General features: G+C 40.1%; 2 protein-coding genes across 3 annotated transcripts in view; both read left to right on the top strand.

Moving 5' to 3' along the window:
• Positions 1 to 5,070: 5,070 nt before the first annotated feature.
• On the top strand, positions 5,071 to 12,231 carry LOC112113723 (pulmonary surfactant-associated protein D-like). 2 transcript variants are annotated; one of them, XM_024210123.2, is made up of 5 exons: positions 5,071 to 5,437; positions 7,360 to 7,562; positions 8,769 to 8,876; positions 9,685 to 9,768; positions 11,670 to 12,231. In XM_024210123.2, the coding sequence occupies exons 2-5, from the start codon at positions 7,376 to 7,378 to the stop codon at positions 12,044 to 12,046; spliced, it is 756 nt and encodes a 251-aa protein (XP_024065891.1). In that variant the 5' UTR covers positions 5,071 to 5,437; positions 7,360 to 7,375; the 3' UTR covers positions 12,047 to 12,231. The 2 variants fall into 2 exon arrangements, with proteins under 2 accessions (XP_024065891.1, XP_024065898.1); XM_024210130.2 differs by lacking the exon at positions 9,685 to 9,768.
• Positions 12,232 to 17,324: 5,093 nt separating this feature from the next.
• Positions 17,325 to 19,759, top strand: part of LOC112113811 (pulmonary surfactant-associated protein A-like) — a 45,186-nt gene continuing 42,751 nt past the window's right edge. The window contains exon 1 of the mRNA XM_029912010.1: positions 17,325 to 17,962. Within this exon, the coding sequence (XP_029767870.1) occupies positions 17,764 to 17,962 (199 nt within the window). The 5' untranslated portion in view covers positions 17,325 to 17,763. The remainder of the gene's footprint in view (positions 17,963 to 19,759) is intronic.

The following is a 19,759-nucleotide window of genomic DNA, read 5'->3' as shown; positions in this document are numbered from 1 at the left end:
TGACAAATCCTGTGGAGAAAAACGGCTAATTGTGTGTGAATTTTAAATCACCTGTCATATTGCCTTTGCTTCACTTGATGGAAGTGATATATGCTGTAGTGTGTTAGAATCAAATATCTGTCATTTTTAAAGGGGCTTTGCAGGTATATAGGATATCAAAGTTTAAAACAAAATCATCAGATTCTGCTTTTTGTGCTAAACAATGATAGTTCAAATAGAAAGCAGTTTTCCTTCATGTACGGAGTCTGATAAAATCCAAATAAGTAGATGCAACCCCATGCAGAAGGATACATTGATGGATTAGTCTCCTAGGAAATACAAGACAGACTTGACATTGTTCTGATTGGCCACAAGAGGTCACCTGTATGCCTAACAAACATGCTTGGCATTGCATTCTCTTGCTTGGCTAACATTTATTATTTATTTTTCTATGGTTGTACTCCAGAGACACCCCATTCTAGGTCAGAGTTCAATTGTGCAAGGATCTGTACAAACACTAGGAAGACCTAGCCCCAAAGAGCTTATATTTGACTTTAAGAAGTATTCTATGCTTCTCTACTTGGAATTATTTCAGGACATATATTTGTGTTAAAACTTGGATCCATTTGTTGAAATGTCTAGTGACCTAGAAAAATATAAGCTACCGCATTTTTGTACTGTTGTTCGTTGCTTGAATTTTTGGCAGTGAATTGTTGTATGTACTATACTTTCAGATATGAAAGGTTTACATGGAATTAGATGACAGACTGCATGAATTTCCCGAAATAGTCTCAGATCACAAAGATCTTCAGTAAAATTAGTTTCATTAGAAACGAAGAAAATCTTCTCAAAACAAAATGAATGATATGAAAGGAGGAACAGGGCCGTCCCTAGCTATTCTGGGGCCCTAAGCTGATGGCTTAAATCTAGTTTCAGATGATGCACACAGTACCTTTTTATTTGTAAACGGATGGGTATAAAAAGGATAGCTTTAGGAGTGTAACTTTGGGAGCACACGTTCTGTGTAAGGTGAATGTAACAATGCTGCACGAGACAGCTTCCCAGAGACTGGTGTCATATTGAACCTTTTTTCTGTACTGTATTATTATTGGCTTTTAGGAATAAACCTGACTGAAACTGGTTATTTGGTCTCTTTAATATATTTCATAATGAACCAAAGTGTGGTCAAGCACTTGACTATACAATTTACTAACAAGTTAACCGATAAGTTAAACTGAAGTTGGAAGGACATATCGAGTGGGATTCCACAGGGATCGGTCCTGGGTCCGGTTCTGTTCAATAGCTTCATAAATGATTTAGATAATGGCATAGAGTGTACACTTATAAAATTTGTGGACGATACCACGCTGGAAGGGGTTGCAAGTGCTTTGGAGGATAGGATTAAAATTCAAAATGATCTGGAACCTCTGAAGTAAATAGAATGAAATTCAATAAGGACAAGTGCAAATTACTCCATTTAACCTATGAGGGAATATAGAAAAACTTGGGTTTGTTTAGTCTGGAGACGAGAAGACTAAGGAGGGACATAACAGTTTTCAAGTACATAAAATGTACTTACAAGGAGGAGGGTGAAAAATTATTCTCATTAACCTATGAGGATAGGACATGAATCAATGGGCTTAAATTGCAGCAATGTAGGTTTGGATTGGACATTAGGAAAAACTTCCAACTGTCAGGGTAATTAAGCACTGGGACAAATTGCCTGGGGAGGTTGTAGAATCTCCAGCATTGGAGGTTTTTAAGAACAAGCTAGACAAACACCTGTCAGAAATGGTCTAGTTATTACTTAGTCCTGCCTTGAATGCAGGGGACTGGACTAGATGACCTATTGAGGTCCCTTTCAGTCCAACACTTTTACGATTCTTTGATTTCTGCCACCAGGCCCTATAAATCTGTTGACTTCACAAAACCATCCTTAGCAAGAGTTCTCTTTATTTTCTAGTTATAATGTTCCCAAACGGCAGAATTGTTGGTCAAAACATATCCATGACCAATGGCTGTGATGGCACTTTTGACAGTCTGAGACAAATGTGTGTCAATTTTAAACCACCTGTGACGTTCCATCAGGGCCAGCTTTAGGAATTGCGGGGCCCGATTCAAATAGTTTCGACGGGGCCCCGGCAGGGATGACTCACCTGGCGGCGCTCCGGGTCTTCGGCGGCACTTTGGCGGCAGGTCCTTCACTCGCTTCGCGTCTTCGTTGGACTACATAGTGGTCTGTCGGAATATAAGATGCTGAATTTTTATACTGCTGTTCATTGCCTGCATTTTTTGCCAGTGAAGTATTGCATGCACTGTACCTCCGTGACAAACTGCATGAATTTTCCCAAACAGTCTCAGGCCCCAGGGATCTTCAATAAAATCAGTTTTATTAGAAATAGAGAAAATCTTAACAAAACAAAATAACCGGTATGAAAAGAGGAGGTGCTTAAATGTAAAGCTGAGCAAATAATTGATTTTTGGTTGGGGGCTGAAATTAGTTTGAAATTTTTTTTTTGTTTTTTTTTGCATTTTTTCCTCACCAATATGCAGAACCGAAAACATTTTGTTTCAGTTAAAAGAAAACCCCCTGAAACTAAATGAATACATTTTACTTAATTTGAGGTTTTCTATATATATGTGTGTGTGTGTGTCTAAGCAAAACCTAGTTTTGAAATGATTACTCAAAACATTTTTTTTAGACTCTTGAAACAAATCATTTTGACTTTGCGGGGGGATATTTGGGGGGGGGGTTGAACTATTTGCCAGATTTGACCAGGATTTGCCAGTAATCTTGGTGCCCCAAAAAGTTAATTCTTCAGCTACTTTACTCTTCACCGAAAAAATTTCACCCAGCTCTACTTAAATGGTCCCATCACAGAAATAACTGAGCTCCAATAACCTTTCCCCTGCCTCAAATACTCCCCCTAATATCTGCTTGAGTTTCTGTGAAATGAAGACATTAACCTGCATTATCATATTGACTTTAGAGGTGGCATTTTATAAAAACCATAATGGTTGCACCTCCTTTGGAAGCAGACTGTACTCCTTTTTCCAAGGCAAAGAGACTGGATTGCCTTTTGCTGCCGCAACACCCAGCTGTACATCATTGTCTGAGATTTCGGTTTTGCATATTTGAATAGGCCTGTGTGTCTCACAAATGTATGCTGCAATGCAAAAAGGTGCACCTAGAATTCTGTGATGCCTTTGCTGAAGCTGACTCAATTAATAGGTAAATAGCTTATAATGTCTCAGCCCACGCTAGTTTCCACACCTTAAAGGTTGATTTTCTTTCCTGGCTAAAGTGATTAGTCAGATGTCAGTATCTCCATAAGTCCTCAACTTAGAGATAGGACCCATGTTCCCACTGGTTCCCTCTTCTCTGTTTAAAATAGAAATTCTTGACAGATGAAGCTGCATCCATCATAATTATGCGTATAGTAGAAGGAATAATAATCATTTTTTTAAAAATTATAGTTAAAAGACATGAATTGTTACATACAGTAAAAACTGTATTCTGAGCTGCTAGGCAAAGAATGTTCCATCTCCATATCAGTCATCAGAATATATGTAAAATTAATTGGAGGAAATTATTTCACCTACCCAGATGGTGCTGGTGGAGAAATGCTGCACAAATTGATATGGGCAGGCAAATCCCTTTTAATTAGAACTGATTGGGAATTTTCCAATGAAATACTTTTTTTATCAGAAAATGTTAGTTCGTCAAAACCAAACCTGTGTTTGGTTTTGACAGGTCTCACAACTCAAAAATGTATTGGAAAAAAGTTTTGAAATTGTCAAAATGTCCCATTTTTGAACCATTTTTAAAATTTGAAACAACTTTCTTTTTGAAAATTTAGTAAATGTATACTCAACAAAGTTAAAACATTTTTTAAAGATCTAAATCAAAACAAAATAGTTGAAATTCTCGAAATGAAACATTTCAATTGACCTGATCTGCACATTTTTTTGGATTCTTGGTTTGTGAAAATTTTAGATATTTTGATTTTTTTTGTCCCCTTTCAAGAAGGGAATGAGTGCTGAAATCTTGAAAATGCTCACAGGGCATGAAAACTATTTTCCATCCACATCTACTTTAATGGGTTTAAGATTTATTTTTACTATTCTTTTTACAGTACACTAGTTGTTGGGAATTGAAAGAGGAGGAGAAGAAAGAGGGATACTGCAAAAAGTGTACTTTGAAAATTAGGGCCATTTTCTGAAACCCTTCTTCAGGCTGATGATACCTTACACCACAAGTAGCCTAATGAAGAGAACAGGGCTGTTTGCACAGTAACGTAATACTCAGTGTAAGGATGTCAGAATATAGTCTTTAATATTTAATTTTTCAGTTGTGTATGTATAAAATCTGTTTCAGCATTAATATCAGCAGTGATTCCTGTTTGATATTTGCAGTAAGGATTTTTTTAGCAAGGCTTTTTTCCTCCCTTACTATATTTTATGATATTATTAAGGCGTTTTCTCTCCCGCCCAGACTTCTCCCCACTTTTTTTCTTTTCCTGTTTTTGATTGAAGCCTAGATATATTGATGGGATAAGGAGGATTTTCACACACACTGGATATTTGTATTGTTTCTAGAATCTTTATTTAAAAGAGAAGTTTTCTTGAAAGTACCTCATATCTTAAACTATCCCATTTTGGTCTCATCTGACTGATAAATGACGATTAACACTAGTTCTTATTGGTGGATTTGTTTGTATCTGGAAATTAAATTTTGCATTTAATTTCCTGCTGGAGCCAGGTGGTGCATTGGTTCTTGGAAGAAGAGATGACTAGAGACTGCCACATTGAATTGTAACCCGCCTGGGACACTCTTCCTACCCAAGCTGCTTCTACCAGTACATATCAAATTCAGATCTATACATTACCCAAGTCAAAATTGACACATTCCCTTCTAACTTAGAACAGTCTTAGCCAAGCCTTACTTTTTATTTGATTTATTTTTACCCAGTACATAAAACATAATCCAAGCTCAAAAGGTTGTAGAAAGTAAACAGTACTCAGTTGTTCCAAGGTTGAAACTTTTGCAATTGGAATAGACAGCCACACGCCCATTACTGGCAACTTTCTTTCACAATGGTAGTCAGGAGTGCCAGCTGCCTGAGAATCATGTCCTGAGATTTTTGTAAGGGAAGGGTAGATTATCAGTGTGACAGGGTGGCCTGCCCCTTTAAAGGCCGAAGAACTGGAGCCCCTGTGCAGTTAGCCCTGCTTGCCACACTTGGGATGGAGCCTGGTGTTAATTAGTAGAACTAACTGGGTAGAAACAGCAGCAAGAAGCTGCAAAGTAAGGGGAATGCATAGGAAGCTGTACAGAGAGTGAAAAAAGTACAGAAGACCCTGAGATCAGGGGAGTTGCTCCATCTGGAAGTGCTGGGAGTAGCCTGCTAAAGTAGGAAGGAACCTGAGACACCAGTTGGACTTTTTATTTAGCAAGGTAAGTGGATTTCTACAAGCTTAGCATATTTTCTGTGTGTCTGTGTTCAAACACAAGTAAAAGAAGAATGTGGTATCTTATGTAAACTGTTGTGTAGTGTTACCCCACAGGTGCTTTCGTTTCGGTGGTGGGTGACATGGTTGTCGTATAGCTAGTCTGTAGGTTTTATAAAGTGCTTTAGGGACCTTTGTGATTACAGTGCTACGTTCTTCTGTGAAAGCTGATAATATCATTTCATCATTGCTGAGCATATAAGGTGCTTGCAAAGTCTTGTGAAACATTTCATGATTGGTCAGTAATAAGATTAGCCAACTTCTCTGGGATAAAAAATGTTTAATAGAAAAACAAGTCAAACATTAAGCAATAATTCTTCTAGTGCTGCTTTTGGTTTCAGTACTGAAAGGTGAAATAGTTAACTTCAGTGCATTCAACACAAAATGCTATTGTTCCCTCCCTTAAAAGAAAACATAAGTGCAGCTTACATATGCAAAAGTTTAAAATACCCATAGGTTTTCCATCATCCTTTAAATATTTTCTATGATAGCTCCTTGGCACTATTGCTTGAAAGTAGAATCTGTTTCTTTACGAAACACAAAAATGTACATTGGAGGGGCCTTTCCCCCTTCAGCTCACCAGCAGATCAAATAACAAAATAATTCAAGTGTCATGTGGGAAAATTCTGGACGTTTCTTATGTGTTTTCCCCTTATTATTACAGTGAATTTGACACACCATTGTAAAACAATTATCCCCTACACCAGATGTCTAAATAGAAATACAGGGCCTGATACTCTTCTTACAACTGGGGTATCTTCAGTAGAGGTACTTCTTGCTTTTACAGTTGTGTCAATATACATGAAATATAGATATGAGCCAAAACTATGGAACTATTTATGGACTACAATGAATGATTCTGGCTTCCTACACAACTCCCAAGCTTCCACCAGGCTTTGGGGCTGGATCCAGAGCCTGTTTACACCGCCCCCTCCCCCCAAAAAAACAATATGAGACGAACTCACCATAGAGAACCTGAGAGAGAGACTCACTCCATCAGCTGCCTCATGCTGGTTTTTCAGTGGGCAGGGTTTACTCAGGCCTTAACATCAATCCTAATGCCTATCCCGATGAGGGAGGTAAATGAGTAAAATGGAACCCAAATTGAATCAACTCTTGTTTTTATTTTGCAAATCTAAATCTCAACCAATGGGTTGGCAAAATCAAAACCCATTCCCGGTTTTACCCATCTCAATAAACATCCCATCTATAAACTATATAACGGGCTGTTATTTGGCTTTCGAGGCAGCCTACAGTGGATGATGGAAAAATGCCAATGCTCCTTTTCTTGCTCTCTTGCAGGACTGTGTATTCAGCTGCACTACGTCTCTTCCTCCTCATCATCAAGGCTAGTGCCAGGGCACTGTAAACAAGGGCAAAAACCGGGGTACAGGGAGAGCAGCTGCTTTTCTGGGCCTTATCTAAAGGCTCCCCCTTTAGTCCAACAGACCGGCTGCTAAGTGAATTCTGACCAGCCAGCCCCTGCCCGCCTGGCTCCCCTTGTCGTTCCTGTTCCCTTGCATGCCTGCTCCTCTGAAACAGCACGCCTAGTGTCCTAGTCCAGGCCTCATGGACTCATTGGTTAACAGCCCTCAAATTATATGGGACATTAGCCTCCCATAATATTATTTTACACAGTAGGTTTTCATCAGAAATGAAGCACTGAACTGAGGTGGTGTTATGATGCTGCGCAATTTACTGTACTTTGCTACACGAAGAGAGGCGGGAGCAGAGGACAGCTCCAGGTCCCTAATTCTTATGGTCTCTGGGGGCTCCATACTCACTCTGTGTTCTCAGCGAAGGGGGAGGGAGGGGTTAAATATGCCATGCTCTTCACATTGTTTTTAATTTTCCCATTATTCTTCCCAGGTCAAGGCCTTGAGCTATGCATTTTCATGCTTTTCACATCCTCCTCCTGGGAATGTCATTGGTAAGGGAATACAGCTCCAGTCAATGCACATGTGAAGAGAAAGCAAATACGTGCACGTTCATTCCCTGTGGAATCCCTGGGAGCAATGGTTTACCAGGCAGAGATGGGAAGGAAGGTCCAAAAGGAGAAAAGGGAGAGCTAGGTATAACAATATAAAAATTTCTCAGGGCTATGCTTAGCCAGGAAAGCCCTAGGGACAAAAGGTTTCCTTCTTACTAAAGAAACTAGCATTAAACTAACATGTTACAATCATATGACCCCGTTTATCGTCACTACTATGAACAGATTGTCCCCATTGCAGACTTTTTTTCAATAAACTCAGGTCACACTGAAATCCCGTAAAATAGTTAAATTTGTGAGATCACACAGTAAAACATAGCGATGCTTTAAGCATTAAAGAGGACATTATTTAGTGCATAAACCAATCTCTTCTACCCTTAGCAATAGGGTTCAAAGGTTACATGATTTTCAGCACACAGTCAGCAATTGTTACTTTCCCCTATAAACCTTTCCCTGTGTTTCCAATATACCTATGCAAGCACAACTGCTGTGTTGCACATATAGAAAGTTATAAGAACCTTATAATTCCATTTGCTCTCTGAGGTGAATTCCACTGAATAACTCCAAAGTCCTATCAATAAGGTACTTCTTTCCTAACAGCCATGTGGAATTTTCAGGCTCCAGAAATGCAAAGCCTGATCTTGTAAACACTTACACAAGGGAGGGATCTTTTGTCATGGAAATCATCCCACTGAGGTCAAAAGGGAGGAGTCTGAAGTCAATGGGATACTTACACAAGTAAAATAATGTACATGGGTATAGGCTTGCCAGATTAATCATGTGTCCATGCATATGTTGCACATGAATAGACTGTACAGAAATGTTTTGTGTCAGATCCTCAGCTGATATAAATAAGGATAATGCCATTGAACTCAATGATCTTCTTGAGAAATTCAAAAATCAGCAGAACTGTGCTGCTTTACACCTGCTGAACATTTGGCCCACATCTGGACACACTTAGAAGCATTTCTGGAATTTTAGTGAAACACGGGTATTAATATTTTTATTAAGAAATATGTTCAGTCCAGATACAAACTTCTAAACCATCTGCAGGTGTTCTGATCTGGCTTTCTACTTTGAGTCCATTAGGGTAACTGGATCAAGTTATGAACTTTGGATCATCATCAGGATCTGAACTTCCTATAATATAGGGTATACTTTGGGGTATTATAGTTTGTGCCCATCTGCAGCTATGGCAGCAATTGCAAACTATGACAAGGCTGAAAAATTAAATTACTCACTTGCTGTATTTTGGTCTTTCTTTTTCATTCAACTCCTTGGTTGACAGGGTTGAGAGGGACACAGGGTCTCCCAGGAAAAGCTGGACCCTCTGGGCCAAAAGGCGAGAAAGGTTCAGTAGGTGAAAGAGGACCAACAGGCCTTAGTGGAGGCCAAGGTAAGCAGACCAATCTTTTGAGACAATGGTAGTATACGTGAAGAAAAGGTCTAACTAGAATAGACTATGGCCTTTTTTGAATTATGACTGGTTTGTGCAAAAACTTTACAAATTGCGTTAGGTGAGCTTTGTCATTTCTGTATGGAGAAGCAGAAATGCTTCGAGGTTTCTCTACATGATGAAATTGAGAAGCACGGCTATAAGTGGAATAATTATTTTGTGTCATGACAACAATAATTATTCTGCTATAGCTATTCCAGTCAATTTCCAAAGGAAAAGAAGCACTTAGAGGTGTGGGAATTGGGAAGTCCAGAAGATTTGCAAGGCTTAGAAATGAGCTAGGCCTTGGAGGGTCACTTGGGGGATGGAGTTTGATAAACTTGAACTTCCAAGGGAAGCCTCTTATGGGGCAGGATGGACACTACAGTAATATCGATAGGTGGAGCTCGAGGGTTCACCCATCACTAGACTCATGTATTATTAAAACTGATAAAGTGACAAAAAATTTCTAATTGTAAGTTTTAATGATTAAAAGTTAAAAGCCAGCGTTGCTGTGGGTATTATTGAGAATTACAACTTGAGGGTAGTTTCCCTTTCACTCAGAGTAGAGCTATGGCTTCATAGTACCTGCTCTTGTCAAGAAACTCAGAAATACAAAGCAACGCCTTGGTAATGTTCTACCAGTGATTTATTACAGGTCTGAGAGATGGTTTCACTGAGATCTTGCCTTTTTTTAAGTTCATAATTTTCAAAACTTTTCCTTGTTGTAATGAGACAGTATGAGTAATGCAATTATGTTATCGCTCAGAACTTAATCATCTTAAAATTCAAGTGAGGGAGTTGCAAGTACAACTGAAGGCCTTGCAAGCTACTGTCAGCAAAGCCCAGAAAGGTAAGCAGGGTGAAGTGGCATGTTTTCCAATCACTGACAAATGTGCGCAACCAGAGAAGTGATGTTTAGATCCAGCTTCAGATCTGAACTCCCTGGAAGTTCAAAAGGGTTCTAGTTGAGGCCAGTCTTTAGTCACTGATACTTTGAACCTTCCATCTATTGTCTGATGCTTTTGTAAAGAAATTCCATTCTGATGCATAGGGAAGTAGGGGGCCACTCCTGCAAACAGTCAGTCCCACATGTGTACTTAAACATAAGTGGAGTCCTATTGCGGTTAACCAATGAGATTATTCTTAAGTAGGCTTGGCAGAATTCATTTTTAATATAATTTTGACAGATATCAATGTTTATTTTTAAGCATTTTTATTTTTATTTATTTAAATTTTCACAGTTGTAGGAAATTATAGGGGTCAGACAATAATTATTTAATGGCAGTAGATGTTGAGATTCAAAAATGTGAAGCATTTTAAGCATTAAAACACAAACTATCAACATCACACGTCATAATATACAAAGTAAATATCCTTAAATCAAACTCTAATAAGTTCACAAGCAGCATTTTTCTTACTTTGACTATCCATACATTTCTATTATCGTCTAAGGAATTATTTTTTGTCAGCTTGTGTTTGTATGGTGAAATTCACATTGATTGACGTTTACCAAGAAAAATCTAATCCCTTCAAGCCTGTTGTTAAATTTCTGTACATGGGGGATAACTAATGGATCAGGTGCTAAGATCCAATCTAAGGTGGTTCTTAGACTACAAAAGTGTTATTTGTATAGAATCCATGCTGTGTCCAATATGTCAGTTTAGCTGTCATGTGGACAAAAAGAAGAGTGGGAGATAATTGTTCTGTGATCTTTACAGCAGATGGGGCCTGATTCTGCTCCCATCAAAGTCAGTGGCAAAACTACCATTGGCTTCAGCAGGAGCAGGCTCTTAATAATATATAAGGACATGCACTGATGCTAACTGAGCTGAAAGTATGGCCGCAGGCTTCTCCCTGTGCCCTACCCCTCTTGATGGGTGTAACCTTATGAATAAGTGCTACACTTCTATTCCAAAAACACTACAGCTTACAATAGTACTGCTGCAGTGTTTGCTCATGTTATCTAGCTGTCTGTGTGTGTGCGCACGCAGGTGATGTCCCCACCCTGCTCCTCACACAGTGTGTGGACACAAAAGAAGAATCCCCAGACTTATCCCATTTCTGAGGTTCACCTTTATTATTAATTTGGGGCAGGATTATAACTCACTATACACCTGCTCAAGGGAAGCCATTCACCTGCTTACTTCTCCTCTAGAGCAGGTGGGCAAAGAGAGAGAAGGGAAAGGGACAGAACCTTGGCTCCATTCCACCCTTCTTGCTGACCAGACTAACTGCGCCAGTGCAGCGTGAATAGTGATTTATTGGTGGTATAGCCAAGCAGTAAATTACTATACCCCAATAATAAGGAGGAAACGGGGGAGGAGGGGTGACTGAGCCCCAGTGCATCTCAGAACTGTTCCTGGATAGTTCACCATACATGCACACCCTCCTTCAGAGCTGTGCCAAAAGTCACTATCCAGTCCTTAAATAACAATAATACATCAACTGTAAGATTTCTCCTGTGTGTGTTTGTTTCAAGCGTTTTCCCCTCAGGGCCCTGTAGTCTCTGCATCTAGGGCTCTCAATAAAAGATTAAACCCTTTTTAAGCTCCTGGTTTGGAGCTAATAAAACTCAGCTGCCCTGGCATCAGAACACATCATCAAAAATAGCTGTGCATCTCTACACAGAGTTCTGACATTAGGGTTAGTCACAAAAGAGCCATCTTTTCCTATGTAGGCTCCCAGAAGCAGCTTCCCCATTATAGGATGATAAAAGTAACGTGGATGTACTATGCTAATGTGTTTTCCTAGTTCTGCTTTTCCCAAATGGCATGACTGTCGGTGAAAAAATATTCAAAACTGAGGGCTCCGAAGGCAACTTTGAGACTTCAAAAGCTGCATGTTCCCAAGCTGGTGGCCTGCTTGCTTCTCCAAGGAATTCTGCAGAGAACAGCGCCATCCAACAAATAGCAGCTAGGCATAAAAAAATGCCATTTCTTGGAATAAATGACATACAGACAGAAGGCACATTTAAGCATCTAAATGGTGAAGCATTAGGATACTCAAACTGGGCATCAAACGAACCAAATAATTCTGAAGGAATAGAGGACTGTGTAGAAATACATTCAAGTGGCAAGTGGAATGACAAATCCTGTGCAGAGAAACGTTTAATAATTTGTGAATATTAATCTACCTGCCCTTTTGGTTATTTGTCACTTAGTACAAATGTACATACAGCTTTACATATTGTTAATTATATCAATTTACAGTAGCCCTACGTTTTGGACATTGTGCTGCATCAGTAATGTAAAACATACAGCTGTCTACTGTATATGAAAAACTGTGGTCCAATAAAATAATCATGCAACACTGATTAATGTACTGAGCTGGTTAAAACTGGGGATATAATACAAATGCTGTGAGATGGTTGATGCCCACTCATTTTCAGATTGCCACCTTTCCATACAAGGACCCATCCTGGGAAATCCATAGGAATTAGACACATGGCATGTTTCTAACTTAAAAGGCTACAAGATGTTCACTTTGTTCCATATAGAGCCACCTGGCAATGCATTATCTTGACAGGCAGGGACTTGGGATGAAAAGTCAAGTGGCAGAATTGAGATTTCAGGATTCCCTTCCATCTCTATTTACAGGCATTTCAGTATCTAGGATCTGCTTGTTACAACATTTTTAATAAGTCACTGTTGAAATGGAAAATTCTAGAAGTATTTGAGTCGCATCCCAAAGGTTGCACTGGTTTAACTAGGTCAATTTTATTGCAATCTATTCAGTTAAACTTTTCTAATGCAAACTAGGCCTGTGTTTGTGTGTTTGGATTAGAACTTGGCGATTTTTTTCAGCAAATAGTACATTCACAAAAAAAATCATTTTGGGGGCAGAGGGACCACTGAAACTATTCATAAATTCAGGTCACATTTGTCAAATAGTTTCAGCCAAAAAAATGGCAATTTTTTGTGAAAACATTACAACTTTTTGTTTCTATCATTTCAAAATTAAACATTTAGACGTTTTGTTTCAGAACAGTGCTTCATTTAGAAATTTAACTAAGGGAGGGGGATTGTTTTGCGTCAATTTAAGTGTTTTGTTTGACCCCAAACTAATTTTTCCCTTTTCTTTTAATTTTGGTAAAAAAAAAATCAGTTTTGGTTTGACTCTCAAACTGAAAAATCAATTATTCACTCTGCTCCTTAGTGTCTCTCTCCAGAACCTTTCCCCAGGCTCTGCCTTTTCTCCCCATGAGCCAAAACACCAATTGGTTAGCCATCAACAGACACCCTGAGCGGCCAGCTAAGGGACTCCTTCCTTCTCCCCTGGTCTGAGAGAACTTTAGGACCCAGAAACTAAACCATGGGAAAGGAGATGACCCTGCTATTGGAACTAGCTCCCTGCTGGGGAGAGAAATCTAGAGTAAGGAGGTACATGGATATTGTGGGCCAGGTTCCGTGAAGTTGGTGGAGGTGGCATAGCCACTGCTACTGCCAGTCACTCCTGCATCTCAGCACAATGTCTTATCCCTGTGGCTTTGATTCATTACACAAAGATGCCCACGGCAATGCCAACTCTTCCCATTTCAGTTGCCATCAACTGTTCCCCACAACCAGCGCTCCAATCAACCTCAAGCTGCCCTTCTCTCTCACCACCAATGAGAGATCCAATCTCCTTCCACACTGCCAGCTGGTGACTGGCACTTAGAAATCATACAGCAGTGAAGAAATTAATTTAAAATGGCCTTGATTGCTTAAACCTTTTACCAGAAGTTGCTCTTACGTACCCGACTTCTCATCAGTAAACAAAAATAATCAAAGAGGTTTTTAGCAAGGCAAATATTTCCCACAGCTAGTTAAGACCCTGCTGCAGGGAATGCCAGACATAGCTGGATGTTGTCGAATGGTACAGAGTGTTAGGAGAACAACATTGTGTACTCTTCTATTTCCTTACACAAAAGCAGCTCCATTTACTGGAATGAGAGGGAAAAAAGTGTTAAGGATAGAAATGTGCAACGTTGGGCAGGGGGGCGAGTTGATGATTTTAAATTAAACTGCAATGTGGCCAAGGTCTGCATAAGGTGAAGCAGTCAACAGCAAATATTTTCCTAAAAAACACATCCAGTACCAGTAAATAGTAAGATATCGGGTTCAGTTGTGCAATCCACAGAGTTGTGCAAGGACAGTGATAACAAGGGAATACCTTTAGTCAATGTAAATCTCTTTTCACTGCCTCTGTTAGCAAGTCTAACATACTCTTGCTTTCTTATGCAGCTAGGGAGAAATCCACTGGATTTGTTAAGGTTTCTTGTACACTGCATTCAGTTACATCATCAGTCAGATAAGCTGGCAGTGCGTTACATTGCTTCATTGTGTATTGGGTAAGTAAAGGTAGGTGCTGGTAGGTAATTATTAAAATTTGAGCAAACTAAAGCCTTCACTTTCCGGTTTGGATACAGTGGGTCAGAAGGAATTCAGACAGTTATTCTGCAAGCAGGTGTGACTGGCTGATTTCTGGGTCTTGCTGCTTCCCAGTGACCTCAACACGAGAAAGGTGATGATGATGATGACTCTGTTTGAAGATAAATTCTCCCTAATAGCTGAATTTGTGGACTTTCCCTTTTAGAATCTCAGGTTTCTGGGATAACAGCCCTTTGTTGTGACTCTTGTGTCTATGGGGCTGCCACTGGGATTTTCAGGGCCCAAGCCCAGAAGCAGAATCAGGGCTACTGTGGTCCAGTCCCACAGAGTCAACAATCCCGTACCAATCTTTTTGCTCCACTCCCTCTTGCCTCAGAGCATTCAACCCTTCACCTGTCCCAACTCCCTGGGTGTTTCCTTCTCCTACTGCTGGCCTCTGTCCCCTCACCCAGCATATTGTCCCCATTCGCTGTTCCCCCTGCTCTCTGGCCCCTCTTACTAGTTTATGTTCTCTCCTCTTCCTCTGTTTTTGTCCACCCTTGTCCCTGGACCAGTGTTATAGTTCCATGGCAGCAGTGGGCTGGTCAGGGCTCCTGGTGCTGTGTGAGTGCAGACGGCACGCTATTTCCACCAGCACTCACCCCCCTGTATTGGCTCTCCAAAGTAATTATAGCACCCTAGACCTGCCAATGAGGTAATGCCAGTCTCAGCTCCCCTTCCTCACCTTATCTTTACGCCCAGGTCTGGGGCAGTGGCCTCAGTTTCCTGTCCCGTCGCCCTTGGTGTCAGTGGTGGGTGTCGATATGTTGATGAATTGTAGTCAGAGTACTTGGCTGTGTCATTGTGAGCACACATTATTTCATAGGTGGCTTATTGATGGTATAACAACAAAAAATCTATTGAACTTCACCTACTGAAATATGAGATCCTGCCTGCTACTCATTTTCAAAGCTAATCGTGAATAGTCATTCCAGAAAGTCTGTTTCTCTTTCACCCAGCTTTCCTTATAACTGGCACTGAGAAATACCTCTTTATGTTACATTTATTCCACTTCTGTTTTTTAAAGAGTACCAAGCACTGTATAGAGTAGGCAGAGGTCTCTTTTTTCTCAACTATTTCTTGCCGTACCTTGGACAAGTGGGGAGCATCACTTGGGACCAAATTCTGCTCTGACTCACTCTGGTATAACTTTCCTAAAGAGTCGGTCTCAAATTCTGTCACCCTTACTCATGCTGAGTAGTACTTTACTCCATGAGAAATCCCATTTGAAATCACTGGAACTACTCATGGAGTAGAGTATTACTCAACATGAGTAAGTGTGGTAGATCTATCTTTTTGCTATTTCTGTGAAAAGCAATTCCTTGCTTGTTCTCTTCTGTTGAGGAATCAGCACTTGGGGGGAAAATGGAAAAAGTCAACACAAGAAGAGCAGCCATTTGTGCTTCTTACCTAAACCATCAGCAGGGGTGTTGGGGCAGAAAATCTTCAAGACTTTTCTGGGGTGCTGCACAGGGAGTGATGGGACCAGCTGGAGAGTCTTAACACCATTTTGCAGCAGCTAGGCAGGCACTTCAGCTCTCTGTGTATGGAGATGAGAGGAACAAAGGAGCAGCAGAGAACCGAATAAGAGGATATGTACGTGTGGGATGCCAGGGCAAGCATGCTGCAAAACATCAGAAGGAGTCTTAAGCACTGGCAGATGAGTAGGCAAATAGCAAAGGGAGGGAGTAGGTGAGGGATGATTTTTGGAGGGGCAGCATCAGGGCTTTTTTGGAGAAATGAATAACTTGTTATTTTGAAATTGTCCTCACTTTTACCTTATGGCCTCATCAGCTGTTATTGAAACAATGGGTTGCAATGAGTTTTTCCTTCAGTGCTCACTTTTCTTGTTTCTCTTAATTTCTCATTGTTTCCTTGTTTGGAGATGAAGGGAGGAGAGCATGGGAAGCTGGTAAAGATTGGAGAGGAACACTTTTTGTTGGAAGATTAGCAAATTATCATGCATGAGTCATGTCTCCTCCCAACAAAATGTGTCCTAATGGTTAGAGCAGGAAGAAACAAGGCCGTGATTTCCTAGATCACATTGTTAGCTCTGGGGATCAGTGATCTGTTAGCTAGTGCCAAGGAGCTCAGTACTCCACAAGTAGGTCCAGAAGTAACTTTTGTTTCTAGCTCTGTGGAAGGATTGTGCATTAGTCTTTGGGGAAAAGAAATATGGGAGTCAGGCTAAGGACTGGATACATTTTTGTGAAGCTTAAAAAGAAAGAGCACTAAATCCAGGTCCCACTGACATTAATGGCAAAAGTCCTATTGCGCTGGATTTTCTTTTCCCTTACACAAGTTTTATACTAACTAGATCTTAACTGGCATTACTCCTGATTTTACACTGACTGGCGGATGTGAGAGGAAAATCACTGGCTTTCAGTATTTGGCCCGACGAACTAAAAGTTGAAGTAAACTGGTATTCATGGCAGTTTGCTGTTTATTTCAGCTCTATAAAAAATACTTTAATTCCTGGACCTGATTGCCTCAAATTAGAGACTCATTAATCAAGCTCAATTAGTGTGTACCTTTTGCAGAGAGTTAGCCACACAATGACTTCTGTTGTTGCCATCACTTTGATATGTGCTCCCTGGAGTCACCATACATGGAATCCAAGAGTACTTCAGGAATGATAGTGCGATAGCGACATACCTTATTTACATGCAAAACTCAATTGCTCATCAAGTATTAATTGGGAAGCAATCAGGCAGCAGCTACGTGGAAACAATGAGTCAAACTCATTGTATTTTAATGTATTTTTTATTTGCATTGGGATTAGTGATGAGTAGCTATGTAGAGGAAAAGAACGTGATCAGATGTACATCACTCCTGATATCTGTGGAGCCGTAATCACACGTTCAGGCACAATAGCTGGTTCGTTTAAATTCTGACTTTGGGTTTGAGCAATCCCCAGTTCAAATTCCATATGAGTCCTTCAGGAGAATGAATCCCCTCGAGAGAACAAAACACTAATAAGCTCATGAACTGGCAGGAGAATGGACTGGAAGACCTATTCTAATAGGTGTTTTCCCAGTCTAACATCTACAGTCTGCTATAGACTTCATCATGTAGTCTACAACAGACTACTGACTAAATCTAGGGCTTGCCAGATTCTTTATCTTGTAGCTCTTATTGGGCTTCTTTGAACTGAACTTCCAGATCTTCCCCTTCCCCAATCACTGCTCACAATATGAATCAACAAGGCCCAAATAGCTCTCAGAAATCTCCCCTCACTACTATCCTGCCATCATTATTTTTAAGGATCTTTAACAATGCTTGTGTGGTGTAAAGGGGCCTTAGTGCAAATGAGAACCAGGTCCTAAGAATCTTGACCTCGGTTGTGTATCTCCTACACAGTGACAATAGAACAACCTACGTACAGATGCTTATGTGATTATTCCTTTTTTATTAGTCACAGATCTACAGGCTTGACAATGCATCTCTGTCAGCCTTTCAAAGCTCTGGTTCTGGCTGTGGCATTGATGATGTCATCAGGTGTGGATATAAATAAACATGAAGAGAACATGAATGCATGCCCAGTCATTCAATGTTGTGCTTCTGGAACCAATGGTTTATCAGGCAGAGATGGAAGAGATGGGAAAAAGGGTCCCAAAGGAGAAAAGGGAGACCAAGGTAAAGTGCTGTAATCATTTACTAAGATTATATCTGTGACCCGTCTATCAGTCCCCTTGGGGCTATCATCCTTTGTCTTCTGCCTTCCCTGGGTCCTTCTCTGATTCTGTCTCTCTCTTGGAACTTTAAATGTTCTCTCTTTCCTCTGGCTGCTTTTAAGTAGGCTCTTATGCCCCATCATGAGAAAAAGCATCCATCAATTTCACTTTCCCCTCTAGCTTTGGCAGAAGCCCTGCAGGCTGTTCTATGCAGGCAGGTCCTTGTGTCCAGTCAGAGCCTCATTAACTTCTACTAGGTGCTCTACAGATGTGGGGATCTGCTTGCATGGAGCAGCTTGCAGGATCAGGGCCCATGTTTACAAAGCACTGTAATGCATTTACAATGCTATTCCATGTATATGTGATTTATAATAAGAATAGTTGATTAACAGTTATTCTCACAGAATAACAGAAGTTAGAGCTCATTTGTAGATCTCACAGCAGATTTGTTTCCTAAAGTGAATTATTGAATGCTTTGTCCAGTCCAATTTTGAATATCCCAGTAGAGCTGGTTGGGAATTTTTCATCAAAATATTTTTTTTTGCTAACTGATTTCTTTTTAACCAAATACTAGGAGCAGGACTGAGGGGTTTGCAGGGTTTCCCTGGAAAGGCAGGACCTCAGGGAACAAAAGGAGATCAAGGACCACAAGGCGAAAAAGGACAAAAGGGAGAAAGTGCAAGTGAGAAGTCGACTCTCTCTGACTCAGGTATTCTGGTCAATATCTGTTGTCACGTTTTGCATGGAGAAATTTGGTAGGCTCATGGCAGTGTCCTGTATTTCTTTTCATCACTATTTGGGGGTGAAGAGCTCTCCCAAAGCTTTGGGGAGAATGAATGGTAATCGACATGGCACAAGTACTGTATAGGAGAACAGGGGACAAACCCAAGGAATATAGAAATATTCCCTGAAATGTGTTCACACGACTCACCTTTGCATACAGAGGAAACTCTAGGGGATGTGTTATTTTTATCTCCTCCTCTTTTAAGATAACTGATATTTTTTTCCCCTTTTGCTCCTCTTCCCAATCATGTTTCCTCTTTGCTTTCCATCTTTGTGTGGAACACATTTGTTACTCTGTAGAAACACACTTTAAAAAATATTCTAACTGGAAAAAATTAATCCCTAGAGCTATGCCCACACACAGATGACTGATTGTGATTAAGTGGAAGTGGTGACCAGTGACAGAGAGAAGATCCCCATCTGATTAGTGTGTGTACCAGTACCCAGTTTGAAATGATGTTTGGGTTCCCAGTGAAGAAAGCAAAGATGTTATTTTTAGAGCTGGGTGAAATTTTTCATCCAAAATTTTTTTCAACAAAAAATGCTGATTTAGGTCAACCAAAACATTTTGCAAATCCGTGTCAATTTCACTCAATTATTTTGATTGGGGAAAACAAACAAATTCTGAAAAAGTCTGAAATGTTTTGTTTTGACACTTTTTAAAAGAAAGTTCAGGTTTTTTGTTTTAAATTTTCCTTCAATTTCATTAAAAATGTTAAAAGCTCAAAATCAAAATAACACACTTTTCACAAACTGTGGGGGTTGTTTATTTATCTGTTTGTTTTTTATTTTTGTTCTTGTTGTTGTTGTTTAATTGCAAAACTGCCAGTGAACCAAAAAATCAGTTATCACCCAGCTGTAGTCATGTTGTGAATATTTTTGGAGCTGGCGACCCCTGGTTAGGGCATCATGCCGCCCACCCATACGGTAGCAGTTAGGCAACTGGCCAGTCCAAAGGCAATGATTGTATGGTAAT

This window comes from Terrapene carolina, unplaced genomic scaffold (assembly GCF_002925995.2).
Source record: "Terrapene carolina triunguis isolate 2854851 unplaced genomic scaffold, T_m_triunguis-2.0 Scaffold148, whole genome shotgun sequence".
NCBI classification, from domain to species: Eukaryota; Metazoa; Chordata; order Testudines; family Emydidae; genus Terrapene; species Terrapene triunguis.
The sequence above is the reverse complement of the archived record's forward strand: the minus strand, read 5'-3'. Positions and strand labels throughout refer to the sequence as shown.

What these genes read in the sequence shown, in the direction of transcription:
- LOC112113723 (XM_024210123.2), top strand. Translation starts at nt 7,376, where the DNA reads ATGCATTTTCATGCTTTTCACATCCTCCTCCTGGGAATGTCATTGGTA. An exon ending in AGGAGAAAAGGGAGAGCTAG is followed by an intron (nt 7,563 to 8,768) that starts GTATAACAATAT and finishes CTTGGTTGACAG; the next exon opens with GGTTGAGAGGGACACAGGGT. An exon ending in TGTCAGCAAAGCCCAGAAAG is followed by an intron (nt 9,769 to 11,669) that starts GTAAGCAGGGTG and finishes GTGTTTTCCTAG; the next exon opens with TTCTGCTTTTCCCAAATGGC.